This window comes from Aspergillus mulundensis (assembly GCF_003369625.1).
Source record: "Aspergillus mulundensis strain DSM 5745 chromosome Unknown scaffold_7, whole genome shotgun sequence".
Taxonomy (NCBI): domain Eukaryota; kingdom Fungi; phylum Ascomycota; class Eurotiomycetes; order Eurotiales; family Aspergillaceae; genus Aspergillus; species Aspergillus mulundensis.
In genome coordinates this window covers 1,163,069-1,190,655 of record NW_020797895.1, presented here as the reverse complement: position 1 = coordinate 1,190,655, position 27,587 = coordinate 1,163,069, and the positions used below count along the sequence as shown (strand labels likewise).

Sequence of the window (27,587 nt, the reverse complement as noted above, 5' to 3'; positions counted from 1 at the left end):
ACTAGTTACGTAGCAAGGACGTTAGAACAGACGTAATTTCCCGATGGTGCATCGCCGTTGCAGCGTAACTGGGAGAACAAGTGAAAACTCACGCATGTACTCCCGCCAATGTGCCATGATGCCCATGATTCGCTGCGCAAGCATAGCCGCCGGGATCATCTCGACCTCGAATCCTCTAATTAAACAGCAATCAGTGTCAATCAAACCGTCGAAGCATCTGTAGCATGCGCATTCATCACAAGCAAACCATGAAGGCAACGTACACTCCCGTAAAAACGAAATTCCCATAAAAGTCCGCATTGGGGTATAGCCCTCTACTCCGAAAGTAGTTGTCCCCCGATGCAGCACGCTCAATGGCCTCGGATAGTTTCATGAGAGGAGTGGGCGGTAGGTCCTCAAGGATTGACTGGACAAAACGCACTCGGGGGTCAATCCCCTTATACGCGCGGTGGCCATATCCGAATAGCCTTTTGTGACCCTGTTTGACTTCGTCTAGGAAAGCGGGGATTCCGGCCTCCGTTCCGATCTCTGCCAAGGCACGCTGAGCAGACTCTGTTGCGCCAAAGTGCAGTGGGCCCCAAGCTGATGCGACTGATGCGATGAGGCATGAAACTGGGTCCGTAAGCGACGAGGCAGTAACGAGCGCGGAGAAGACGGTTAGCGCCATGCCGTGGTCGGCGTTGAGCATGGCAAAGCGGCGGAAGCAGGAAAGCTTGACTGGGTCTGGAGTTCCTGTCGCTGCGTCAATCAGTCCGGCCATGGTGAAGAGGTTCTCGCAGTACGTCCTGTCATGAGATGGTGGGGTGAAGGGGATGTCCTTGCGGTGGCTGGCGACGATTCCGAACACAACTGCGTACGCCGCCACCGTGCGTAGAATGGCGTTGTCCACGTTTTCCCGATTGGCTCGATATTGATGCGCGTTGGTTGAAGCGGGAATAGAGTCCGGTATGCATGATAGGTAGGTGGATAGGCCTGCTAGCATGAGTGCTAGTGGGGGAGTGGTGTTGCTGCGATAGTTAGCCATCGTAAGGACCCGGTGTGCGGTACGTACGGCAAGGCTCGTATAGCCATTTGGACGGTCCCAGGCACGGCAAGCATTTGCGCGGCCAATTTGGATCGAAGCTGCTCCTTCTGCGGCGGTGTCGGATATGAACCCCATACGAGCAGATACATCATATCCTCGAAGTCGCTAGTCCACAGTTCTTCCAAGCTGTAGCCGCGAAAGAGAAGAAGGCCTCGCTCATGATCTCTGATAATGTTAGTCTCGATCAAGAGTCTGGAAGCACTGCGCTGCGTACGAGAAACTGATGGCTGACTCAAGCACAGTCGTATTCTGTAGCCCTGGATCATGCACTCTCAGTCCGCCTGAGATCTGGTCGGCGCGATTTGTTCCAGCCCCTAAAGCCTTTATCCGCTTGAAGTCGACTGCCGATATGGAGTTCTTTCGGATTGGAATCTCGTACCGCCCATCAGTCCGCGAGTCCCTTATGTAGAGCGTGCCCGATGACATCGTTAAACATTCGTAGATCGAGCTATATTCTGTCCGCGTGAGACTCAGCTTTTGTATCTTTCAACAGAGACAGCTCCGGAGAGTGCCAATGTCCGAGTCCGATCGCAAGTACTCGCGCTTGGAACGAATAGGTTGTAACGACTTACACAGGTGATGAATCATCCATGGCTTGTGTAGCCCTCCCGCCCACGCGGCGATTTTCCTGTCTCACAACGCCATGTTTGCTCACCTGATCCTGGCTATGTTTCGGGACGTGATTGGAAGACGCGCGAGCTGGAAAGGGGCTGAGTTTGGGTACTATGAGGATGCAAACATTTACCTTGAGGCATTTTCGAGCCTCAGGTCGTTCAGGATCACACGCGAGTTTGTGAGGGATGGCAAGAACTTAGGTGGCTTAATATGTGAGAGGACCGGAAAGTGACCAGATAGGGACCAAAAAGTATTCAATTTGCTATATTATCGCGCAATAAACTGCTGTCGTCCATTCATAAATCGTCCATCATCGTTCAGTTAGGCATGTGCTCGAAGGGCTTCTCGAGGTGCTCCTGGCAGAAGGGAAGCTTGCTGACGGTCCAGATCTCGGTGTCCTATCGTGGCGTGTCAGTATATATCCTTGGAGTTCCAGCAGATCGTGCAACGTACGGGCTTGAGGGTCTTCTTGATCTCAATGTCCAAAGTACCAGCCTTCAGAGCGATGATCGGAGGAGCGGCTTCGGGGTCGTGAGCGATGGGCGAACCGCATTCGGAGCAGAAGATGCGGTGGACGGCCTTGCCGGAGGAACCGTTCTTCGCGTAGCTCTTGGTGGGGCCGTTGATTGTCAGGGAGTCCTTGGGGACGACAGCGACGAGAGCTGGGGAAATTAGCAATTAGCGAGGAGTGGTCGCCGAGAAAGGGGAGACGTACAGTAGGTGGAACCGCTCTGGCGCTGGCAGTCGTCGCAGTGGTCGTAGGCAGTGATGAGAGGCTGGTCAACCTCGGCCTTGTAGGTGACAGCACCACAGAGACAGTGTCCGGTGAGAGGCATTGTGTTGGTAGCTTGGGGGATTTGGATGTCTGATTGGATGGGAGGAGAGAGTAGCGATCAAGGTGCTCAGAATTGAGGACCCTTGAGGAAGGGGCACGGTATTTATAGCCACGGCATGGCTCTGCAGAGTTCTGCTCCTGATCAAGAATTCCATGGGCCAGTCGATCACCTCTCACCGAGAGCCAGAGAGAACAGAGCTAAGCTGGGAATTTGTCATGATGGAGGGGAAGGTGCGAGGAGGCGGGGACCACTCAACAACTTGCGTCATTCTCCGTTGGCCTCCTCCTGCTCGTCTCGAGGCCGTTCTTGGTCGCGTCTGCATCATTCACTCCAATTGATGTGATATGAGCATCAATTTGTCTGCTTCCTCTTTGACGACCCCCTATGTCTTTGTCGCCGGACACCGCGACATAACGAGCTGGGATTGTTTTGGCGATCGCAGCTATGGAGGGGCAGAGGGGCAGAGAGGGGCAACCCCAGCCTCACCAACGAACCGGATCTCCTCTGGAGTTTTCCCCATCAACTCGACGCGAGCCTGCGCACGGAACCAATCGCTTCTGCCCGGTCCTCGACCCAGGCTACAGCTGGGATCTTCTTCAGCCCGACACCGCGAAATGTTCCCGGTCGCAACTGTCCAGCAGCTCAGCTCCTGATTCCTGGATCCCGAAGCGAAACGCCGCCGACGCAAGTATTTGTCACGGTCAATCTATCATGCATAAAGGAATGGAGGAATGCAGGAAGAGGCGCTGCGGTGATAAGCTCTGCTGTCGCAGTGTCGATCCGCCTTTTACCCGGTTTATCACGGCGAAGCGAGTACGTCGATTTACGACGCTGATCTACACCGCGGCTCAGGGCTGAGACGACGGAAGGACTGCTGTGGGACTGAAACTCAACTGCCATGGCACAACCGCTTATTGAAGCTTACACGAGAGATCATGGGCAAGTGTCTGTCAGTCCACTTTTCTCTACCATAAAACACCACAACCACGAACCATATGTTTGGCGGAGTGAAACGGCTTTCCGCGGCTTTTGCTACGTCAAAATCCCCATTGCAGCATGATAAGCGTCTGCCGTTGCTGATGCTGACATGGCGTCTAGAAGAATTCCAAATAACACCTGCAGGATTCAAAAGCAACAATACATTGTCCGATTGGTTGTTTCCTTTCGACAAGCTGATCCTGAACGCCAACGTTGAAACGATATGCGCCTAGAAACAATTTAAAGTCCGCCAATTGTCGACTGTCTTGAGGCCCAGTCGGAGGCTCGAACCCCGGCTAGGATTCACGCCGTTTATCAGGATACCAATGACAGCGGACTGCCGTAAGCGCATGTCAAACCTGACTAAACGGTCAGCCGCTGGGCTGGTATCTACTTCGTTCAGCGTCTTGGACGTACTTTGGATCCCTTCAACTACCTAGCCGTCACGCCGAGCGCGCTCCAACTTATCCGCGGCGCTCTTAGCAGAGTTAGCAACTTGCTCATACCGGTGACTTGGTAGCTGGAGCCACTCCATCGGACACTTGCTAAGTACTCCGGAAGAGACCCGCAGTTCTTACCTGCATATGGGCCGCCATTCCACCTTTAGGGTTCTGTCCCCCGTAGATCGTCGCTTCCGCATGCTGGGCCTCCCTCGCATCATCCTTTGTCACAAAGGCTATCGGCGCATCAGCCGAGACTGGAGGAAGGCCCATTACCTCATTCCTGTCTGCGATCGACCTGACTTGGTTGGCAATAGAGCCTGGCCCGGGGGCTTTATTGAATGCCCGAGTCTGCCGTGAAGCAATGGGTCAACGACAGCCTTTCAAGCTACTATCATAGACCAGGACGACTGAGCGTACCTCCATATCCTCAATCTCCTGCGCATCCTGCATTGTAATATGACTCCGGGGCTTTACTGCGAGCTCGTCTAGTTTCGCATCAAAATCCATCTGTCCCGCCACAAGCGCTTGTGCGGTTTCCTGCATCGGACCCGTAGAACCGCTCAATTCGCGTTCGAGTTGGCCGATTACCGAAACGTCTTCGGGCGTGATCCGCTGGCCGCTTTCGACGGCATGCTTGAGGTCGGCGATGGATGGAAACTCGGTGTCAGACGAAGACATGATGGTGAGTCAGTTTATTATGCTTCTATATGTCAGAACTAGAGAGTGAGGAGTGGACAGCTCTTAAGATTTGTTTGTGTTTGTAGTGGCGATTCTGATGTCAGTATCGCCTAAGACGAAACTCACTCGGGAGCTTGATGACATCGTTGCTAACCACTCCGCGAATAATCCTGCCATTGACTTGAGCATCTATCTAGGTAGTTCTCTAAGCACGTCCATAAGTTCGCGATTCAAGAATAATTCTGAGTACAAAGTTCGCTACCAATCTGAAGTTGGAGGTCGTCTAGGGTGCGGGAGACAATGAATTGCTACGTTTCTACTCCCAGGACGACTTTTGACTCACTCAATGGCAGAGCGCCCGAGTATGCTGTCGAGTAACGGCTCTTACGATTTGATGAATTTGCGCTAAGCGCTTCAGCATCTTCCGCGCCTGAAATAACCCATCGTTCCCGTGCTCGCATATCCCTCGTGTCACGTCTCTTCAAGAGTTCGTCAACGGTCAGGGGCTGCCCAACCAGGAACGATGGTTCGTCCCCTGTCAACGGCTTTGGCAGAACCAGTCTCGATTCCTACCATCTGCGAGTCAACATACGTACGATGCGTTGTCAACGCCCGGCTGCAACCTTTGTACAGAAACGAAGCACCAAGTACCAGGAGTATGAGCGCGCTCGAGGGCACCTTCTAATGTCACTGTGACTGGAGGTAGAAGTAACTCTGGGTAATGGTTGTGATACTGTAGCATCACTGCAGCTTCACCTGCACTGGATGTCCCTGGACGTCGTGGTTGGGTTCGTGGACTTGCCAGAGGTCGTCATCGTGGAACGCATAGGATGGCTCCTCCAGCCTGGCTGTGTCACTAAGCTTGGCGCGTGCGACTGGATAGATGCTGGGCTCGCCAGACTGCTGCAGCATCAGCATGGAATACCCTTGAAGTGTCCAGTGCTTCCTGGCAAATCTGGCAAATGCTGTGAGCCTGGGAAAAGAGCCTGTCTTGACTGAGAGGGAGGTTCACGAGGAACGAAGAGCCATACTGAAGTTGTTAGGCACTTGGCGTGATATCAACTGAAGCTCATGGGAGACTTTGCCAGTCAAGGTTGGCAACAGACTCTGTTCGCAAGGGAGCCTACGGCAGACGCTGTATATATATTGCTTACCGCCGTCCAAAGACTGGACACCGACGGCGCATTTGTCTGACGTAGAAGAGGAAAGATCACCTCAAAGTAAATCCCCTTTCGCATCTTTAGTCGTGCTCATTATTACCCAGAACGCAAAAGAAACCGGGATGACCGGTCAATTGCCTGGCCGCAGAACCGGTCCCGGTCCGGGGGTTTCCTTGCACCGCGTTCACTTTGATATATGACCGTCCCCGCGTTTGGGTCAACTGGGATGTTTCATCCAAGGTAGGAGATGTCGAGTAGGGAACTGACCTGATAAGCTCATCGGCCTCTGTGATGTATCGACGAACTGCCAGTGGTTGTACCTAACCAGGTTAGATTACGCTGGCGATGCGACGCGCAGGTGTATTGAGACCGATGAAGGATATCCCTGGCTTCTGGACTTTGAATTGATTTGATTATACGCTTTCTTTAGGCGGACCTGATACCGACTAGGCCACTGACTGCGGACAGTTCTTTTTGTCAATGACTGAGATAGACCAGAACAAAAATTAAATACCTGTGCAGCAGCCTGTAAGGTGGCACTCATTCCGCCATCAGTGCGGAAAATTCCTTGCTGTGCATGGTAAAGGGAGAATGTAAGTGGCCACCTGAAAGCTTGTCTTCACAGCTTCACTCTACTTATTCACTCAAGACCCAGTCACTGCTCCCATAGATCAATGACTTTAACCCTGCCCAATTTCTCCCTGGATTCATCATAATGTCATCGGATTCATTTATACGGCATAACACAGCCTGACTGACCGGATTACCTCGAGATGGAGGACTGCCATCTACTGTCGTAAGCTCTCATCCACAATCTTCCGCTCAAATCTCATTCCAAAATGTTTGATTCAAAGTTTGCTTACTCCTGAGGAAGCTCCGCCTGCTGACAATCTCTGCCGCCCAGGACTTCAAAGAGGATAAAGAAGGCATGCACTGAGTGTCGCCAGCAGAAAGTAACACTTCTCCCGGGCCCACTCAGAACTTTCCACTTACCACTCTCCTCGATTAGGCCCGCTGCGACGCGTACCAGAGACAGCCTTGCTCGCGCTGTGAGAAGCTCGGAATCGAGTGTGTGTTATCAGAGGCCTTCCGCAGGGAACACAAACGCCAGTACGTCTAACCCATCCCCAGGTTTAAAATGCTTAATAGCCACAGGAAGTACGAGAAGCTGGAGAAGGAAACCGACGAGTTGAGAAAGCAGCTCAACGCCCGCGCAGCCAGCCGTTACCCGCTCACCCCCGATACCCCTACCGCGATGATGCCGGAGTCTGTCGACACCGTTAAGCTCAACGGGGCAGCGGATGCCTACACTGATGCTATCGACGCGGGACACACCGAGGTTACTGGCACTGACGCCTCGCAGCTCCTTTTCCCGGACGCCGCCCCCGACGCGTTGCCTCACCTTGCCCTCGCGACACTTGAGAGCCGCACATCCAACGGGTCGAAGCTCCCAGACATGGTGCCGGGATCCATCTACAAGAATACTGCCAACGGACAGACTCGTCCTCAGCTGATGCACCCTCCCGTCGGCATGGGCCCAATCGTCTCGAAGAAAAAGGAGTATGTGATGGCTTCTGGAGTCGACTCGGACCGCACCCTGCCGCGTACCCTTGGGGGCGTGACCCTGAGCGGGGATGAGATCAACGAGATTTTCGGGCTGTAAGCTGCCGTTAAATGTGCTCTAGCAGGCTCTGACTCCCTGTCTACAGTTTCTACCGCCAATACGTCGTCTTCATGCCATGCCTCGACACCGAGAGCTCCCCGAACTTAACCTACGAACAGTCGGAGTTTCTATTCTGGACGATAATCGGGACCGCATCGAGAACCTGCGCTAAGAACCCGACGATTTTCCCTGCCCTGGCCAAGCACATTATCGAGATGGCGTTCCTGTCGCCCATGTCAGATTGCGGTGCGTGGAACATTGTGCAGGGTTTGCTCCTCGTTTTGAACTGGCCGTTCCCCAAGGCAGACGGTGGAGTCGACATCATCTTCCCTCTGACTGGATTGCTCCTTCACGTCGCGATGATGTACGGAATGCACAACCCAGTGACCAGCCACGAGTTCTTCAAAACCAAGCAGCCGGTGCCTCATATTGCGGACATCAGTCGTCGTTCGGAGCTGTGGGCTTATACCGTTATTACTTACCAACGGTATGCCCAAGCTAGCCTCGTTCTTCTAGCCAATAAGTAACACTGGACAGTGCATGTTTGATGAAAGGCCAGCCTCCTCGTCCTCTGCCCGACATGGCTCACGACATCAACCAACGCAAGGCGCTGTATCAGCATATGTCGTCCCACGTCCGGACGCGGATGAAGGCACAGGAAGTCGTCACGCAGTGCGGCGCGGCGGTAGCTGAATACGGAGTCCTTACCTTGAGCGCAGCGGACGAGGGCGGGCTGGACCTACTTCTGAAATCGTACGAGCAGCGCATCAACGATCTACATGTCGACTCAACTACATGTAAGCTCCACGCCATGCAAAGCGCATTAGGCTAACATCCCAGGGATGGCCCGATTCGACATCCTCGTCGCCTGCCTCAGCGTCCAAGGAATCCACTTCCTCAAGAACCACACCCTCTACGCCGACAACCGCCTGGGCAAACTCGTAACCGCCGCATGCGCCGTCATCGACGCAGTCGAAGACATGGCGCACGAACTCCCATCCCTCGCCGTCTGCCCGTCCCAGGGCTGGTTCGGCCTCCTCCTCGGCGGCGCCATTCTCCTGCGCATCATCAAAGGCCACGACACCGACGTCGTGGACTTCGCAAAGGCGCGAAACTACTTCATGAAATCGCTGAACCTGGCGAAACTCATGGTCGTCCACAACGCCGACATGCCCAGCAAGGTCGTCGCCGTCCTGAGCCACCTGTACAACAGCACCAAGGCGTTCCGCAAGCCCGATGGCAGCGTCATGATCAACCTCCGCATCCGCAGCCGTCTTGCTCTGTGCCCGATCATCGACGCCATGTGGTGGTTCAAGGATGAGTTTGACCCGCCGTTGCCGAGTGCTAGTGAGTCCCGTGAACACCTTGGTTTGCCGTGCTAATTATCATTATCTTGCAGGCGTGGAGGAGAACACCGAGACCCCGGCTGCGTCGGAAGCGGGCTCTGCCAACCACCTTTACGACGATGGCTTCTGGACGGACCTCGAGTGGGCACTTAATATCCCCGAGTAATGCGAACCGGGCGTAGGGCTGCGGTTGGGCTCGGCTTTTTCCTATCTGATGGCGTTCGAGGATTGCTTAGTGGCGACGATTCGTTTGGTCTCTATCGATGGCGTTCGAGAACTATCTGTCGGCACGGTTCGCTTGGTCTGTCAGATGGCGTTCGAGAACATTTCTATCGGCGACGGTTTGTTCGAGTCTCGGTTAGAACGGATGGCCTCTGGAAGGCTTGTTCGATTTTGACAGAAAGAGGTTGGACCGTTGGATACTGATAGATTGCGATACGGGTTCTTGTTCCGCGTGCTTGTCTGGAATAGGCAGGTGGCATACCTGGACGGCTTTTGACTTGTTGGAGCATGGGCGTGGCGTTCTGGATATCCGCCACTACTGTAAAGCGATAGATAGTGTTCAAGACCATGTTCGCAAATTCGCAATAACATCGCCCTCTTATCCATCTTCCAAGTTCGTCCCGAGGCATGTGGCAATGGCAATTGCGGAGAGCTGTCTCACCAAAATGGCCCCATGTAACATTGTTATCTGCTAACCGCCTCTAGCCAGCGTTTTAATCACTGATAGGCCGTTGGGGTTGCTCTGCTTTTCTTGCCAGCTGACTTTGACAACTTACTCCGTTCAATTGTGCCTGGATGACCCATTTCCCCGCGATCTTCGATTCATCGTCCCAGACTCGAAGGACTCCGTAGTTCCTACCCAGTGGCAGTGCAGTCTATTTCCGTCTTCCACGCGACAACTGGAATAAGAATGCGTGCAGGGTCAGCACCGTATTCAGCCAAGGAGCGATAAGTCTGGGCTACTGGTGGGGCGGGCTTGACCTGATGCTTCGCTAGCTAAGAGTCTAGCTTATCGCGCACAAGCTGTCTCGCCAACGTTGCACTCTACAGTGGGCAGGATCATAAGACATCGGCCTGTGCCGTGCCCGCCAGATAAGGAGTGCCTAGCCTGCTTGGGAAAGACGTCCGATCGAACGCCTCCAACTGTATACTCTAGATTGGCACTCGAGTATCTGGGGTAGCAGTGAGTGACATTGTTGGATCAAGATGAATGGCCGACTCGAGATTTGTGCGACTGTGATCGGGCAATATGCCAGAAGGGGCTCGCCTGTCTGACTGGTGGACTCGGACTGTTCCCTGACAGTGAATAGAGAGGGCGCGCGATGGGACTCAAGTTGGTTAGATAGGTGGTATCTTGTAGTTCAGTTCGATTGATAACGAGATTGATTGATTGATTGATTGATTGATGCTACCCAGATAAGCAGCAAGGGTGCTGCAGGGAAGTGAAAAGGCGAGGTGCTCCCCTGTAACACTTGCTTTTTCTCCAGCTCTCCTCCACCACTTCTTTTCTTCTCCCCCCACCCATTGAGTGCTCACCTCGAACTCATCGCGAGTTCACCAGAGCCATCATGGAGAAGGACACCCCCGTCCGCGTTACGTCCGCCAACGACTCCGACGACGCCCCTTCCGGCTCCGACACCGTCGAGCAGCTGAAGCACCTCAAGGAACACCACCACTGGGACCCCAACCTCCCCGACGAGGTCGTCGACGAGGTCAACGATGCCCTCCACGCCACCGACAAGGCCCGCCGCGAGTCCGTCGCCGCCAGTCTCCTCGAGAACTCCCCCTACCCCGAGGTTCGCGCCGCGGTGCCCAATGTCGACGAGGGCGGCCACTCCAACACACTTCGCGCCTGGGTGATTGGATTGCTGCTGTCGACTGTCGGGTCGGTCCTCAACATGCTGTTCTCCATGCGCCAGCCGTACATTGTCATTCCCTCCTACGTCTGCCAGGTCGTCGCATACCCCATTGGTATCGCCTGGGCCAAGTGGATGCCGCGCAAGACCCTCCGCCTCTTCGGCATGAGCGTCAATCTGAACCCCGGTCCGTTCAGTAAGAAGGAACACGCCATGTCGGTCATCATGGCCAATGCCACCTTTGGCGGCGGCGCGGCCTACGCCACCGATATTCTGCTCGCCCAGCGTGCCTTTTACAACCAGCGCTTCGACTGGGCGTTTGAGATTTTCATGTGCATCTCGACCCAGATGCTGGGCTTTGGCTTTGCCGGCTTCTTCCATCGGTTCCTGGTCAGTCCTGCTGCGATGATCTGGCCGTCGACCCTCATCAACACCCAGCTCTTCAATGCGCTCCACGACCACTCCAAGCCCGACCCGAGCAAAGTGTCTGGCTGGACGCTGGGCAAGTACCGCATGTTCCTGTACTGCATGATCGGATCGTTCCTTTGGTACTGGTTCCCCGGCTACATTGCGCCCTTCCTGAGTGTGTTTGCCTGGGTGACCTGGATCAAGCCGCAGAACGTGGTGGTCAACCAGCTGTTCGGCGGCTGGACGGGCATCTCGCTGATCCCCATCACCTTTGACTGGACGCAGGTCTCGGGCTTCAACTTCAGCCCGATGATTGCGCCCTGGCACGGCATTGCCAACACGCTGATTGGGTTGTTTATTTTCTTCTGGATCGTCACCCCCGCGATGCACTATACCGGAACCAACTTTGCCAAGTACCTGCCCATCAGCGACTCCAGCAGTTACGACAACATGGGCCAGGTGTACAATGTCAGTCGCATCCTCACTCCGGAGATGACCCTAAACACGGCCGAGTACAACAATTACTCTCCCCTGTTCTTGTCGACGACGTTTGCGCTGTGCTACGGCTTGTCCTTTGCCACCATCATCGCCGTTCTCGTCAATGCCATTCTGTTCAACGGAAAGGACATTTGGGCGCGGTTCCGCAAGGTCGGTCATGAGGAAGAGGATGTCCACGGTCGTCTCATGGCTCGATTCAAGCCCGTGCCCTTATGGTGGTATGGCGCTACTACGCTTGTCATGGTTGGGATGGGTCTTGGTGTTGTGCTTGGCTATCCGACTCATCTCAGCTGGTGGGCGTTCTTCATTGCCTTGATCATGGGCGCAGTCTGGTTCCTGCCTATCGGTATCATCCAAGCGTCGACGAACATCCAAATTGGACTCAATGTCATCACCGAGTTTGTGATTGGCTACATGCAGCCCGGGCGCCCGATGGCGATGATGCTCTTCAAGACATACGGCTACATCAGTATGTCGCAAGGGTTGTACTTCACCCAGGACCTGAAGCTCGGTCACTACATGAAGATTCCGCCCCGAGTGACCTTTGCCGCGCAGATGGTCGCCTGTCTCTGGTCGTCGATCGTCCAAATCTGCGTCATGAACTGGGCGCTCGGTGCCATTACAGACGTCTGCTCCCTGGACCAGCCCAACCGCTACACCTGCCCTAACGGCCGCGTCTTTTTTAATGCTTCTGTCATCTGGGGCACCATCGGTCCGGCCAAGATGTTCTCTCCCGGCCAGATGTACGCCAGCCTGCAGTGGTTCTGGCTCGCTGGTTTTGCTCTGCCTGTCATCTTCTTCATCGCGGCTAAGCTCCTGCGTAACACCAAGTACGCCCGCTGGGTGCGCCTGCTCAATGCGCCGATTATCTTCGGTGGAAGCGCCCTCATTCCCCCGGCCACCCCGCTCAATTATCTTTCATGGGGCATTGTCGGCTTTATCTTTAACAAGTACATTCGCGACCGCTGGCGCGGCTGGTGGATGCAGTACAACTACGTTGTGTCTGCGGGTCTGGATGTCGGACTTGCGCTCTGCACGATTCTGATTTTCCTTACCCTGAACCTGACCAAGACGGACTTCCCGGCTTGGTGGGGAACGAACATTGCGGCGGATACGATGGATGCTGCGGGTACGGCGGTGCAGGTTACGGGGGTGAAGTTTGGGCCGGAGAGTTGGTCCTAGCCTACTGTACGAGTACGGGGTGACAGGTGGAGAGGGGGAGGACTGTGTTCGAGAAGCGGAGATGGTTATGGTCATGTCATGATTAATGAATATCTTAATTCCTGTCTTACGGATTACCCTACCTAGCTAGTTGAGATAATGAATGGCCTTATGATTTAGCCCTATCCAACTTGCGGACCTACCTATATGCACCAGGGCACCGGACCACCCAACCGACTTTCCGAGCGAAGACTCGAAGAACTGAAACTTGACAGATGATTGACCCTGTCTCCGTCCCTGTCGCAGTTATATTCGCAATCCATCCGTGACGCTTGTGGAAACTGGAAGGGGGAGACACTCTACATGAAACACCATGAAACGCGTATCCCGCCTGCCGCCCGCTATAAAGCTCTCCCTCCCAGACATCAGAATACCAAGACCCAAGCATCCCAGTCAAAGAAAAGCAAAGTTGGAAAAAGCAAGCCAAAATGAAATCCACCCTCTCCCTCCTCTCCCTCTCCCTCTCAACCCTCCCCCTCGCCCACGCAGGAACCACCCTCTGGAGCGGCCTCTTCAACGAGACATTCACCGTGGAGAACTTCGATAAATGTACCTCTTCCCCTTCCCTTCTCCCTGATCTAAGTCCCAGCAGACTAACAGAGATATTGTGCAGGGTCCTGGTCCTCCCAAATCCCACCATACCAATGGTACATCCACGGCACCGAATCAACAAGCCACTACCTCTCCCTCAGCGACACCTTCAAAAACCCAAACAGCACACTCGTCGGCGATGAACAGGGTCTCAAGACTACGCTCGATAATACCTCCTCCTGGAACGGGCAGAGTATGATGCGCACGGAACTCATCCCGCAGGTTGAGAGTGGCGCTGGGGTTGATATTGGGAGTGGGAAATTGTACTATCATTTCTCACTTGCTGTGAACGAGGAGGGCTTTCCGAATGAGGACATCGAGCACCAGGTTGCGTTTTTCGAGGTCCGTCCGCTATCCCCTTTCCCACCTTCCCTCCCATCCAGCTTTCCTTCCTTGGTATTGGGATATGCTGATAGTGTATGTAGAGCCACTTCACCGAGCTCAAATACGGCGGGTCCTCTGACGTCTCCTCAAACCTAACCTGGTACGCCAACAGCGCCGCGCAATGGGGTACAGAACTTGTTGCGGGCGAGTGGTACAACTTTGCCTACGGGATTGATTTTGATAACGGGGGCGTGGAGCTCTATGCGAGTACGGGCGCGGAGGAGTTGGAGCTTGTTGTGGATGCTGTTGAGGCCAGTGCGCAGAGTAATGGGCAGGATTGGCATGTGGGGGTTTTGAGGCTTGATAATGGGGTGGATGGAGGGGAGGAGGCGTGGTACTGGGGAGGGGTTTATGTTGAGGAGGGGGATGTTAGTCTGGAGGTTTAGATTGGGGTTGAAGGGGAGTGGTTTCTGGAGATGGGAGGCTGTATAGGTATGGTAGGCAGTTTCTGGAGATGGGAGGGTGTATACCCTAGGTACCTAATGGTGGGTAGGCAGCAGAGCTGGTCTCGGGCTACATACCTTCCAATGAATGTGTTTCATACCTACACCTACCACTGGCAGTCTAGACAAAAACGGCCATGGCCATGGCCATGGCCGCAGGTGGATTATCATGACCATTATCAATCCAATCAGCTCCACCTTGCCCTTGCGTTTCTCCCGCGCATCGGCCCTTCGATTACGCAAATGGACCAGACCACGGTCCCAGGCCCAGTCCCAACAAGAATAGCTAGAATGCAAGAGAATGACCCATTCCACCTCGATCCCCACTTGCCCATTGCCTAGAGAGCAGCGGCCATCTCCCATGCTGCTGAACCACCCTACGCCACGGACACCCTCTACTCCCCTCTACCCTAGGGTAGGGTAGTACCAAGGTTGCTCTTCCACGCGGCCGGCGGGATGCTAATGCTAATGGTATCTTGAGAAGAATGACATCCTTACCTAGCTTAGGAATAGGCGGCCCTGGCCCACTCCAGTTCCAGAGCTTGCCATTGCCACCATCCCAGCGCCAATGCCAACTTGGCCATGGTCGTATCTAAAGACGGAGAGGCACTCGGACTTCACACAGTTGCTGGTATCAAGACTTAGGGACGTCTTTGCGCGCATGGCTGCTGCTGCTGCAATTCTTCAGTCGGTACCTTGTGTATGGTAGAGTATGGCCAAGAGGCATAGGGACACTATGTACACCTGCAGGGTCAGTTTATCTATCCTGATGGTACTTCGCTCGTTCAAGTTGGCAACATCCCATGGTGCCAAGTTATGTATGCAAGGAGCAAGGAGCAAGGAACAAAGAACAAATTACTTCTTTTGCCGTGCCATCAGCAAAGATCGAAACAGCATGTCCACGTTCAGAACCACAAAACGGGAAACCTAGGTACTTGGGTGCCACTTGACACTTCGATATCTCGCGATTCAGGCCATGGCCAGTTCAGGAGTCAAGCGTTGAATTACATCTATTCCGGGCTCTATATAATTCTTATCACAGGGTAGAGTCGCTACGAAATGCTCGGAATAGCAAGCTTGCGGTCTATGACTACCTAGGCACGGTACTTGGTTTGTTTCTCAGTCTCATCAAGGCAACATTCTTTGGCCATGGCCCATGATTGTAAAGAGATTAGAATACACTTGCGGCGCTATTCCTCGCTGGCTTCATTGGCGGTAGTTCTATTCTAATTACACATGATGTTCTGCACTTCGTCTGCATCTCCCCACACGTCGAATCCAGCCGCTGGCTGTCCCGTCGTCAGGCGAGCCCTATTCCTTCCAGGGTTGTATGTATAAACTTGACTCTGGTGTCGATGGCAACTACCGCAAGAGGTTGACTCGCCCAGCCTGCCTGCTGTTGCGGTTCGGCCAGGGCCGGGCCGGGGAGATATAGGGCTCAGCGTCCCGTTGTTCTGGTTGTATAAAACTTGACTCTGGTGCCGATGGCAACCTCCCGAAGAGATTGACTGGCCCAATGTTGCCTGCTGCTGCTTCGCGTGCGTAACCACGCAGGTACCCCTCCATCTGGCGTTTCGCAGATGCCCAGGGCATTCGGCCGCGTCGGGGGGCGCGCTTCGTTTCGACGACCAGAAACAGAGTGCGGACGGACTGGCCGTTCCGTCGGGTCCACTTTGCTACCGTGAAATCCGTGTAGCCCTTCTGGTTCCGGGACTGGGCTTCGATTGCAAATCGCCTCACGGGGAAGCTCGCCGACAGGATGACGCTCCACATGGCGCCGACGCGGTCTTCTGGCGCTGCGGCCGTCACTCGGCCGTGGCCGTGTTCGCCGAGAATGTGGTGAGGGTGTGGTAGTATCCAGATGCGTACCTCTGCCCGGGCATTCCTGCGCACATCCATTTGTCGTCCAAGGTGCGGCATCATGGGCCTCAGTGTCCCGCCGTTGAAGGTGTAAAATCTAACGGCAGTCTCAATGGCAACTGCTCGAAAAGGTTGGCATTCCCAGTGTTGCCCCGTCTTGACTGGGGTTCGATGGCGAAAGTGTTGACAGGAGTAAACCCTGTCTTCGGGCGTGTCGCTGAGATGGGAGAAGTTGGTGTTTGCGAAGAGAAGACTTGGAAGAAGGGAAAGCGACCATGGTCCAAAGCAGCCGCACCTTCCACATCTGGCATGGCTTTCTTTGGAATGAGCAGCAGCTGAGAAGCTTCTCTGACTCGGCTGACAGTTCCGCCCATGCTGGATATCCTCGAATCACTCCCGGTTGTTGGGCTCGTATGACGCTTTTAGCATAATTCGGCCAACAATTCCGGCTGATGCTGTCATGATTGATAAAGAGGGAACGTCCAAACCAAGACCACACTCCTTGAACATGCCAAATCATGGAAAACACAGCCATGATCGAAAGCACCGGCGACATCCGCGACCTGGACGCAACAGACCAGCTCCCGGTCTACGGCACCCCGAAGCCATACCCGAGATGCTACATCTGCAACACCCAGTTGAGTGCTTTGTTCTATGACGGGAGAGAGTTGAAGACCGGCGTGTACACCGAAAACGCCATTCTGGGAAACGGGTCCTACTACAAGGACAACCGCGGGCGCACCTGGGTTTGCTATTACCGGTTGAGCAAGTCCCCTTTCCCTTGGACTGCAACGCACCTGAACCAACTCATCAATTTCATCTCTCTCTCTAACGCCCACCTCAGTTCTCTTCCATCCGCGCAAGAACATCATCCACCTCTCCGGTATCACCCGCCTCAACAGCCCGGACCACCGCTTCAGCACCCTCCAAGCCCCCTGGGACGGAAATAAGGGCATAGTCCGCCCTGAAGTCTGGGAGGGGTCGCGGATGTACAGGGCCCACCTTGCAACGGCCCTTCTCCAACAACCCACGCGTCCCCTGGGCCATGCCAACAGACTCATGGCTCTCCCCGTCCACGCGCGGTGCTGGCAGGTGCTGCGCACGCATAGGGTCTGGGCGCTTGCAGGCGGCGACATGGGGATCCTGCTGCGCGCTTTGCATCGGAGAGCAGCCTCGTTCTGGAATTGGTATTTCTCAGCCCCCGACGAGGAGATAGGGGAATACGATGATGAGACGGGCCTGATGAATAGTGCTACTGGTATGGACTCTTTGTCACCTACTCCGCGTCAGCCCCTCTACGGTAGATTTATTGCTAACGTGTTGGTCTGGTAGATCCGTTCGTGTGTAAGCGTACAAGGGCCATGGTCGAGGAGGCGCGGGCGCGGGGCAAGGCTTACACTCCTGTCCAAGCAGCGGCGTCCACTCGCCTTGCTCGTCTTCCGGCGGAAGTTCTCCGTCTGTTGGTGGATATGCTTCCGTCCAAGGACGTCGCGGCGGTTGAAGATGCTATGGGGTTATACTTGGGCAATGCCTTCTGGCGAGCTAGGATCCCGGCACTGTTTCATGAAACTCGGGACTTGAGCTTGGACCGTAAGGAGCTGGACTGGCGGTGGCTGTGCATTGCATTGGAGGAATTGGAAGCGCAGGAAGGTGATAAAGATGATGATGATAAGAATTATCAGTTGGAGGGGCGGAGGTATGTTCTTCGGCAGTTGGATCAGATTGCGGGCTTTGTTGCTGGGGATGGGGATGGGGTCGGGGACTGTGCGAACATGAGCAATTAGGTAAACCAGCCATTGCATTGGCATCATTTTACTTGGACTTGATTGCAGTGCTACGTGGACACCACGCTCCATGTCTTGAATCCGCGGCTCTGGGACTTGGTCGAGCTTGCCAAGGGGTGTATGGTAGTTCTCTACGTATGCAGGAACCACCCCACCTAAAGCAATGGAATTCCGTACCTAGCGTATAGGGTGCCTGGAGTCATTGGGATGCTGGATCGCCCTAACTTCCATGCAGGCCTGATACAGGGCATTCTGAACGCGTCTCACACCATTACCCGGTTCAGCACTAGTTGACTGCCTCCCATTGGCTTAATATTTGCTTCACAAGTGGATTGTATTTCCTACTGAGTATCTTTCAAGTCTCATGCTGCGTTGGGCGTTGAAGCATCCATGGACGAAGGGCATGCTTGGGCCCTACCGAAGCATGCACCCTGTACGACGAACCGGCTACGACAACTGAAATGGAACCATCGGTCTTTTGCTGGGGCCACGGCGGCAAACTGGAGACAGTGGAGTGGGTGTGTTTTCAACATTGCATTCACTGCGGAGGCTACAAAATGACCAGGCCTATTATCTACATAAGGTTGCATGTTTCCTTTCTGGGTGCACACACTAGTATGCTAGTATTCCGCATTCTTTCTGCTCCGTTCTTGGGGTCGGGGTTGGGGTTGCTATGGATACTTCCGTTTGTCCTGCTGGGTCCTTCATGACGGGGAAGTCTGGTCTGTATGTTTCCTTTTGATTTCCATTACCTAAATATCATCCGCTCGCCAGGTCATTGTCCTTGTTTAAGGGCCCGTACTTCATCACGCAGACCTGGTAACCGTCAACCGCCGGGCTAGCCATATACCTCCGGAATAGGAGTCCGCAGACGCAACCTTCCTGTGCGGATCTGGCTCGCCTGAGCAGGATCTCCCATCCAGCGGGCCGCGCTAATCGTGTACAGATTTGTCAGGGTTTTGCGCTCCACACGTCGAGTTGAGTTGGTGAGTTGCGAGTGTGCCGACCACGGCCGACCATGGCGACGGCCTGTCCGATATAAAGGGAGAACTCACCATCAGATAGAAGGTGCATGTAGAAGATTGCGCTGTGCCGGCGAGAACAGCTGAGCGAATGGAGATGTCGGAGACGGGGTGACTGTAGTTCCCCAAGCCGCTTGATGCACGCGAATCATACAACGCTGCTTCTTTGGTCTGGAATGGTTTGGGGCTCGGTTGGATCCTGCGAGGGCTCTGGGCTCCAGTGGGTCTGTATCGATACACAAGACGCAAAAAAAAAAAGAAATCGACAGGACAGAGATTCGAACTCTGGACCCCGAAGGGATTAGATTTCTAATCTAACGCCTTAACCGCTCGGCCATCCTGCCGGATGCTTGAAAGGGCTTAGAAAGTGAGCACTATAAGAAAAAGGGCTAAAGTACCAAACTGGCAACTGTTACCCCCCGATGGCAGCTATATTCTTGCAACCTGGCCGTTTTCTGATCTGGTCGAAAGGGCTGGTGCTACGGTCGGTCGATGAGGAAATTGCTGGAATGACTCCACTGACTACCTATCGTGGCTACGGTGGGCGCTCGGCCGAACGTACGGGAACAATATATATATAATGGTGATCATAGGGCTAAATCCGCAACAACAAGGGGAGAGGGCCCCAGATGAGTTTCTCGAGAACAATACTTGGAGAGTTTCTCTTCGAAATGTGCTGCGGGCTCGCAGTCTTCTGATACAAGGAGTGTCTGTAGAGTATCGCGAAGAGATTTGCAATGGTGCATGGGGATCCCTTTAGATCATCGAGGGTGTCGATGAGGCATGCGCTGCCTCTTGGTTACCAGCAAGCGACATATCAGAGACCCCCATACCATGTATATATTTGGCCTATCAGCTTCTTTCCTAGTAATAGTCAATGGAATATCCCGTGTCCTATACCATCCTCCCGTACTGTACTTATAGGTAGTTGCCTCCCGGGTCTTCGCAGGTCTTTGCTGACCTGGGACCTGCGCTCTATGGTAGTTTCCAATCATTCCAGCGGTATGCAGCACTGCCAGCCATGGAGCATCTTCAGCTGTCCAATTTTATCAGCGCAATCGTTGTCCAAGAGTATCTCAATGATGGCCAGCTGCCAAACATAGATAAATAGAACCCCTCCCACCAGCCCTCTGGGGAGCCCAATAGCTCGAGAATTGAAGGCAATGCACGGATTGTGTCGCGGAACTCGACATCACAATTCCCCAGCTGGTCGCCCATGTCATACCGTAGACCTTTGCAGATACCGTAGTAGTTTTCAATCCATGAGCGTAGTGTTCCTGGAGCCCTCAGCCCTAATACTGTAATCTGGATACGGCGCTGTAAGGGTTCTGCCAGCGTAGTATTACCCCTGTGTCTCCAATACCCAGAAGCAAGGCAATGTCTCTAACTGACTGAACCCTAATCATAGACTACAGATATGACACCCAATGTGCGGAGAGATCGAGCCGGCTCAGGGGCTCTGGAGATGTGCTCGTGGATCCTTCATAGTCCCTGTGCACCATGACTTAGGGAGATAACATCTTTATAACTCTTAGTAATCTAGGGGTACCTTTGAATAAGGGCTCTAGATACTTTAAAATTATTATAAATATATATTTTTATTATTTTAATTTTATTTTTAACCTTCTTTCCCCCCTTTTATTATTTTTTATAATATAATAGCTAAAACTAAGGCATGCACTCTTAACTAGCCTATAAATATTAACTTAGCTAACTTCACGTGGTTATAAAACCCCCTATTTTTTTTTAACCTTTATATTATAAAAAGGTAAAAGGAAAAAGGGCCCTAGTAAGCCTATTTTTTTTTATTATTAAAAATAATAATATACTAACTTTTTAGCCTAGCCTAATTATAAAAGCCTTTTATAATTAGCTTAATAAATAAAAATACTAGGCATATATTAAATATAAAATTTTTATAAATTTTATAATTATTATTAATAGCTTTATAGTTAGGTAAAAAACTTAGGATTAAAAAGCTTTTACTTATAATATTTATAATAAATTTATATACTTTATTTTTTTAAAGGGCTATACTAATATTAATAATATTAATTATATTTTTTTATATATATATAATTAGCTTATTATTATAATAACTTTTAGTAAGATTATTACCTAAAAAAAAATAAATTTAATTCTTAAAAATTTAAAAACTTAACCCACCCCTTTTAAAGTAAATTTTTTTATTTTAATTAATATTACCTTAGGTAAGGGGGCCTTTTTAAGCACCTTAATAGCTTAATTAGCATGTAATAACTTTACTATAGCCTTAATAATATAAAATAATTATAAGGTATTAATTACCTTTTTTAATAATAAGTTAATAGCGCGCCTAAAAATATATATTATTTAATAAGCCTTTATTAAATACATGCTAGGCTTAATTATAATTATAGCTATTTTTAAAATTAATATTACTTATATAGGCTAAATTATTATTTTTAATAATTTTTTTATTAAAAACCTCCTAGTAATTAATAAAGTAGTTAGCGTAATTTATTATACCCTAGGCGCTATTAATATACATATTTTTTTTAAAAATAATATAACTATATAATATAAGAAGTGCCTAGCACTATCCTAGTATATAATAATAATAAAATAAATATTACTAAGTTAATTTAAAATAAAGTTATAGCTTAAATAAACCTAAAGCTAGTTAGGCTTGCTTTTTTAAGGCACGGGCTAAATTTTAATACTAGGTATATTATTTAGGTAGTATTTTTTTTTAAAGTAGTCTAAAATTTTTATATTATTTAATTAAAGTAAGCACTACTAGCTTATTAAAAAATAATAGCTAGTTTTTTAATATAACCCTGGCTACTAGGGGTATTACTACCTAGCGTGTTATAATTATATAACATGTTATATATAACATGTTATATATAATATAATATAATAACTATAAACTATTTAAGTTTTATTAACCTAAATTCTAAAAACCTAGCGTGTTATATAAACTACCTAGGCCTATAATTAATAAAATATAATAATTATTTAATAGCCCCTAGGCGCAAGAATAAAACCTTAGTTTATTTATTTAAAAAAAAACTTAATAATATATATTATTATAGTGCCTGTTAATATTAAAATATATATACTTAAGTTAATATAAATACCTAGCTTTAGGCTAAAACTAAATAATTTTTATTTTAAAAAAACCCCTAAAAATATATTATAAAAAAGCTAAAGGTAAATAAGCAAGGCTTTATACTAGTTATTAATTATTATACCCTATAATTTAATACTTTTACTAGTAATTAAAGTTTTAAGTAGCTTTTTATTAAATTAATTTAACCTATTCTAGCTAATACAGGCATGCCTTTTTTACCCTAGGTAATAAAGGTTAATATTAAAACCCCCTTTAAGCTTTAATAATAAAGCATTAAAAATAATAATAATAATTATTATTATAATAATACCTAGTAATAATAAGATTTTATTATTTACTAAATAAATATAAGTAAATTTATACCTAGTTATATTATAATCCTATAACTAGCTTATAAGTAAGGCTATAATATTACTTATATTTAAAAGCCCTAAACTACCATAGGTATAAAAACCTAAAACTATTTAATATATAAGTACTACACGCTAGTAAATACCTAAAATAACTATAAAAACTAGTTAAAAAAACACCCTAAAGTACTTACTTATATTTATAAAAAAAAGTGCTATATATTAAATAATACCGCCTAGTATAAAGCTAAAACATGCTATAGCTTATAATAAATTGTACGACCAACAAGTCTTAAAGATCTTTACTAATAATAAAAATATTAACAAAGAAATTTAACTAATAAGAATAAAGTATTTTAAACCCTGTTAAATAATACTAAAAAAGTTACTTAAAAATTAAAAAAAAAGGCTAGCCTTAAGGCCACCTTTATAAACCTTTAAGTTATATTTAAGTTATTTTTAATTAAAAAATAAATATAAGTTTAAATACTTTATATATAGGTTTTTACTTTAGCTTATACTTAGGGCCTACCCTAGCCTTGCCTAACTAGTAGCTAAAACCTTAAATATTAATAACCTAGTTAAGTTATATAGCTTAATATAATAATAAGGTATATTAAGCCTTAGTAACCTAAGGCTAAAGCTTAGGCATTAATTTTAAACTAATAATAAGTTAGCTTTAGTAATATTAAATAAAAAAATATTAGCCCTAATAATTTTTTTTTTTAATTAAAGGGTTGTCTATGACCCGCCGCTAAATTAAAAAAAAATAATAATAAAACACTATTATTATTATTAATATTAATACTAAACATAGCTTTATTATTACTATTTTTAACTTTATTAAAATATTATTTAATATATTAAATTTAGTGTTTTATTCTTATTATTTATAATACTTTAAATAAAATATAATATTTATTTATAACTAAAAGGGGAAAAGCGGCGCTTTAACAGTACCTAGTATAAAAGTATAAATTATAATATAATTTATAATTTTATAAACCCCTAAACTTATTAAATTTTTTATTAAATAAAAAATCACCCTTTTTTTATTATAACTAAAAAAAAAACTTTTTTAGGTGCTGCCCTAGCTTCCCAGCAAGTAAAAAAAGCACCTTATTATAATTATAATAATTTAAAATACCCCTGCCTTTACCCCTTATACTTTTACTATAATATAATTATAAAACCCCTTTAATATAATATTTTTACTAACTTTAAAAGCTCTTAATATTTTTAATCTTTTTTTATACCTGTCCCCCTTTAAGTTTAAAAACTTTAATTTTAATTAGTTCTTGGGCGGTAATAATAATAATAATAATTAGTATAATTTATATTTAATAAGCACCTTTAAAATATATAATAAAATTATAGGTAATAATTTAATAGGTTTTTTTTATTTTAATAATTATTAACTAGTGGCGCTCCGCTAGTACTTTATTAAATATATTAATTTTTAACCTTATAATAACCACCTTATTATTTAATTATAGCCCCCGTGCTTACTAGCTTATTTTTTTTTATTTTACTCTGCGCTGTGCTAGTTATTATTATTATTAATATTTTTATTATAAGTTTTATACTACTACTTTTTTAGGCTTTTTTTTTACCCTTTAGCCTTTTTTTTATAAATACTTTTTATTTTTAGCTAGTCTGCTAGTAAAATAGCTTTAATATAAATATTAGTTAATAAAAAATAAGTTTACTTACGGTATATAAAGTATATTTAGGTATATAAAAATAATAAGTTAATTAATAACCTTAATAACTATATTTATCCTGCCCCCGGGCGTAATTACTTTTATTATATTTATAATAAGGGCACTTGCTTCCCCCTGCTATTTTATATAAAAAAAAAATTATTTTTTTATAATAAATAAACCCTGGTAAYTATAATAAATATATTTATTATTAAAACATGTTTACTTACTAGGTTAAATTAATAATAAAGGCTTATAAAAAAATAAGCCCTAAAATTTATATAATAAAGGTATTACCTTTAATTATTTAAAAGCTTATTTAATTTTTTTAGCTTGCTACTCAATAGCCCCCGGCCTATTTTAATAATAACTAAAATAATTACTAGTTTACTAATATCTTTTTTTTAAAAAACAAGCTTATTATGCCTTTTTTTTTAAAAAAATATTAAATATAAAAAAAAAATATTTAAAAAGGCCCCTGCTCCTACTTTTAATATTAAATAATAATTTTTTATTATAGCCTTTGCCATGTAGCTAGTTATTATTTCTTTTTTTTTTAAAAAAATAAAATTTTTTTTTAATACTTTAACTTTAATATAAACATAGTTTTTTATTTTAAATTATAACTTAAAATAAGTTTTAATACCAAGCCGGCGGTATTTTAGCTATAGTTTATTAAACCTTAAAACCTTATAAAAAAAATAAAAAAGGTAACTACTTTACTTATAACCTTAAGTATAATTTTAAAACCTTATAAAATAAAAAATCTTGCACCCCTTTTTAAAGCCATAGGTAATTAATAATAATTAAGTAGTAATTTAATAATTTTTTAATAATACTAGTAGTTTATTAAACCTTAAAACCTAGTAAAAAAAAGGTATTTAACTTAGTAAGGTTATTATCTTTTTTTTTAAACTAGTAATAAACTAGTATTATTATAGCTAGTTTTTTATAATTTATTAGGGCTTCCTGTGCATGCTTAAAATTAAAAAGTAATTTTTATAAATTTTTATAGCTAGGCTAGCCCTTTTACTTAATAAAAAATTTATTATATTTATAAATATATTATTTTTTAAAAATAGCTTTAACTTCCTATTCTTTTTTTTTATTAACTAACTTTATAGTTAGTAATTACTTTTTTTCCCCCTTAGGCTTATATTATTATATAAATAATTTTAAAAAAAATATAAAATACTAAATAAATTTTTAATTAATTATATATACTAGTAAGCTAGAGCTAATATACCTACTTTTTAATAATAAATTTAATTTTAAAGGGTTTATTATACTTTAAGTTAAGTTTTTTACTTAAATATATTAATTTAATATTTTTTAAAAATATTAAAATATTATTTTTAACCTTAAATTTTACTAAATAATATTTTTAATTATAATATAGCGCCTGCTTTTTTTATAACTTATTTATATAATTTTATAAGTTCTTATAAAGTTATTTTAAATAATATAAGTATTTTTTAATAAAAAAATAAAATATTAATTTTCCTAGGTTTTTAAGCCTAAAAATTATTAATTTTTATTTATAGCTTATTATAAGTAAAGCATAGCTAGTTAAGTTATTTTTTAAGTTATTATAAGTAAAGCATGCTAGTAATAAGTATAATACTTAATTATTTTACTAATAATTATAATACACGCGTAAATATACCTTAAATATTTAGTTTTAGCGCTTAGTTTAACTATTTAATTAAAAATAATATATTATATTAAGTTATTACTTAATATATAGTATTTAATAAAAGGTTATTTAATATTTTAAAATAAAAAATAAATTTTAATTTATTACTATGCTTTAGGGCAACCCTATATTATATATAATTTTTTTAATAAATAAATTAGCTAACTTTTTTATAGTAATCTTATTAGTAATAAAAAAATATTTTACTTTTTTATTAAATTAATTTATAATTACTAAAATTATGTTATAAACGCGCCCTTTATATTTTAATAAAGGTAGGCTAATAATAAAGTTTATAAAAATATTTTTTTTATAATATATTTAATATTAAAAAAAATATTAAACTTTTTTAAAATAACTATTTTAAAACCTTAAACCTTTAATATAAAAAATATTTTTTAATATACACACGCGTATTTTTATTAAGCTTTTTTTATTAAAACTTATAAGTAAGTAATTTAATAATTTTTTATAATTAAAATAACTTATATAAAAATTATTATAATATTATTTTATAATCTTATATTACAACACGGGCACAAGAGGTATATAAATAATATTTTTATAAAAAATTTTTTTTTATACTATTTAGTAATAAAAAAGGCCTGCCCTAAATTAATAAAAATTATATTTTTAAGTTATTATTATAATTAGCCTGTAAAAGCGTCCTTTTATTAAGCTATAATTAATTATTATTAAAGGGTATTTATAACTAGTTTAATAGTTTTTTTTTTACTTATTACCTTTATAATAAATATTTTAAAACTTAAAAATTTTAAATACTTACAAGCCTAACCACGCGAAGAAATAGCTAGTTTTTTTAATATTATTTTAGTAATAATTTATTAAAAAAATAAACTTAACTTTTTTTATAAAATAAAAAGTATCCTAACTTAGTGCTTTTTATTTTTTATTATATAATTTAATTACTATAATAATATATTTACTAAATTATACTTACCTAGCTTATACTTAATTTTAAAGTTATAAGCTATAAGTAATTTTACCTATTATACTTGCCTTTAATTTAAAACCTTTATTATAAAAAAATAGCATAAATTATTATAATTATATTACATATGTATAAAATATAAAAAGCCCTTAAAATAATAATACTACTTTTTAAAGTACTTAATTATTATAAGTAATTTTTAATTATAAACCTTATAATAAAGCTTTAATTTATATAATTAATAAAAATAAAAGGCTATAAGGCACTACTAGTTTTATTTTTTTTTATTAAATAATTTTTTTTACTTTAGCTATATAATAATTTTAGTAATAATAAACCTTAACGCGTTAGTAATAATAAAATTTTTTTTTTAAAATTAAAGTGTTATAGTACTAACAGCCTAGTAAAGTTTAACTTAATTTTTTTAAATATATTTTTTATATTAGTAGGAAAAAAAAAGGCCTGTTTTTATATTTTTTACTATTTTTATTAAAAGCTAGGTTATTAAATATATTACTTTAGTATAATTAAAAATAAAGTATTAAAAATAGTTTATAAAGCCTAAAAAAACCTATAACTTATAAAATAATATTAGTTTTAGCTAATTAATAATAGTTTAGCTATAATCTAAATTAATAAATATTTTTTTTATTTAATAATAAAGCCTAAAAACTTTACCTTTTTTTTATAAAAACTATATTTTAATAATTTTACATATAAATTATGCCTTTTTAATTAATTAAAAACTTTTTAAATATAATACACATGTTTTTTTTTATTTTTAAAAAAATAAGAATATTATTAAGATAAATAATATAAAATTTATTAAAAATCCTACTTATAACTATATTTATATARGATTAAAATATAGCTAGTATATTTATTAAGCTAAAAGGCA

At 44.6% G+C, this 27,587-nt stretch overlaps 8 protein-coding genes across 8 annotated transcripts; 4 read left to right on the top strand and 4 right to left on the bottom strand.

Moving 5' to 3' along the window:
- Window positions 1–21: 21 nt before the first annotated feature.
- On the bottom strand, window positions 22–1,510 carry DSM5745_07188 (putative citrate synthase; the record flags this gene model as incomplete). The annotated part of the gene is made up of 4 exons (XM_026749204.1): window positions 22–175; window positions 264–1,007; window positions 1,052–1,249; window positions 1,299–1,510. 4 exons carry the CDS (start codon window positions 1,508–1,510, stop codon window positions 22–24), a joined length of 1,308 nt encoding a protein of 435 aa, XP_026602294.1.
- Window positions 1,511–2,016: 506 nt separating this feature from the next.
- Window positions 2,017–2,535, bottom strand: DSM5745_07187 (GFA family protein; the record flags this gene model as incomplete). Its single annotated transcript, XM_026749203.1, has 3 exons — window positions 2,017–2,097; window positions 2,153–2,361; window positions 2,415–2,535. The coding sequence occupies 3 exons, from the start codon at window positions 2,533–2,535 to the stop codon at window positions 2,017–2,019; spliced, it is 411 nt and encodes a 136-aa protein (XP_026602293.1).
- Window positions 2,536–3,949: 1,414 nt separating this feature from the next.
- On the bottom strand, window positions 3,950–4,634 carry DSM5745_07186 (uncharacterized protein; the record flags this gene model as incomplete). Its single annotated transcript, XM_026749202.1, has 3 exons — window positions 3,950–3,991; window positions 4,092–4,304; window positions 4,374–4,634. 3 exons carry the CDS (start codon window positions 4,632–4,634, stop codon window positions 3,950–3,952), a joined length of 516 nt encoding a protein of 171 aa, XP_026602292.1.
- Window positions 4,635–6,932: 2,298 nt separating this feature from the next.
- On the top strand, window positions 6,933–8,969 carry DSM5745_07185 (fungal specific transcription factor domain-containing protein; the record flags this gene model as incomplete). Its single annotated transcript, XM_026749201.1, has 5 exons — window positions 6,933–7,453; window positions 7,504–7,944; window positions 7,995–8,254; window positions 8,298–8,804; window positions 8,857–8,969. The coding sequence occupies 5 exons, from the start codon at window positions 6,933–6,935 to the stop codon at window positions 8,967–8,969; spliced, it is 1,842 nt and encodes a 613-aa protein (XP_026602291.1).
- Window positions 8,970–10,374: 1,405 nt separating this feature from the next.
- Window positions 10,375–12,750, top strand: optB (small oligopeptide transporter, OPT family; the record flags this gene model as incomplete). The annotated part of the gene is made up of 1 exon (XM_026749200.1): window positions 10,375–12,750. One exon carries the CDS (start codon window positions 10,375–10,377, stop codon window positions 12,748–12,750), a length of 2,376 nt encoding a protein of 791 aa, XP_026602290.1.
- A 467-nt stretch (window positions 12,751–13,217) lies between these two features.
- DSM5745_07183 (glycoside hydrolase family 131 protein) lies at window positions 13,218–14,150 on the top strand (the record flags this gene model as incomplete). The annotated part of the gene is made up of 3 exons (XM_026749199.1): window positions 13,218–13,338; window positions 13,403–13,722; window positions 13,806–14,150. The coding sequence occupies 3 exons, from the start codon at window positions 13,218–13,220 to the stop codon at window positions 14,148–14,150; spliced, it is 786 nt and encodes a 261-aa protein (XP_026602289.1).
- Window positions 14,151–15,569: 1,419 nt separating this feature from the next.
- Window positions 15,570–16,127, bottom strand: DSM5745_07182 (uncharacterized protein; the record flags this gene model as incomplete). The annotated part of the gene is made up of 1 exon (XM_026749198.1): window positions 15,570–16,127. The coding sequence occupies one exon, from the start codon at window positions 16,125–16,127 to the stop codon at window positions 15,570–15,572; it is 558 nt and encodes a 185-aa protein (XP_026602288.1).
- A 458-nt stretch (window positions 16,128–16,585) lies between these two features.
- DSM5745_07181 (uncharacterized protein) lies at window positions 16,586–17,851 on the top strand (the record flags this gene model as incomplete). Its single annotated transcript, XM_026749197.1, has 3 exons — window positions 16,586–16,813; window positions 16,932–17,352; window positions 17,400–17,851. The coding sequence occupies 3 exons, from the start codon at window positions 16,586–16,588 to the stop codon at window positions 17,849–17,851; spliced, it is 1,101 nt and encodes a 366-aa protein (XP_026602287.1).
- Window positions 17,852–27,587: the final 9,736 nt, after the last annotated feature.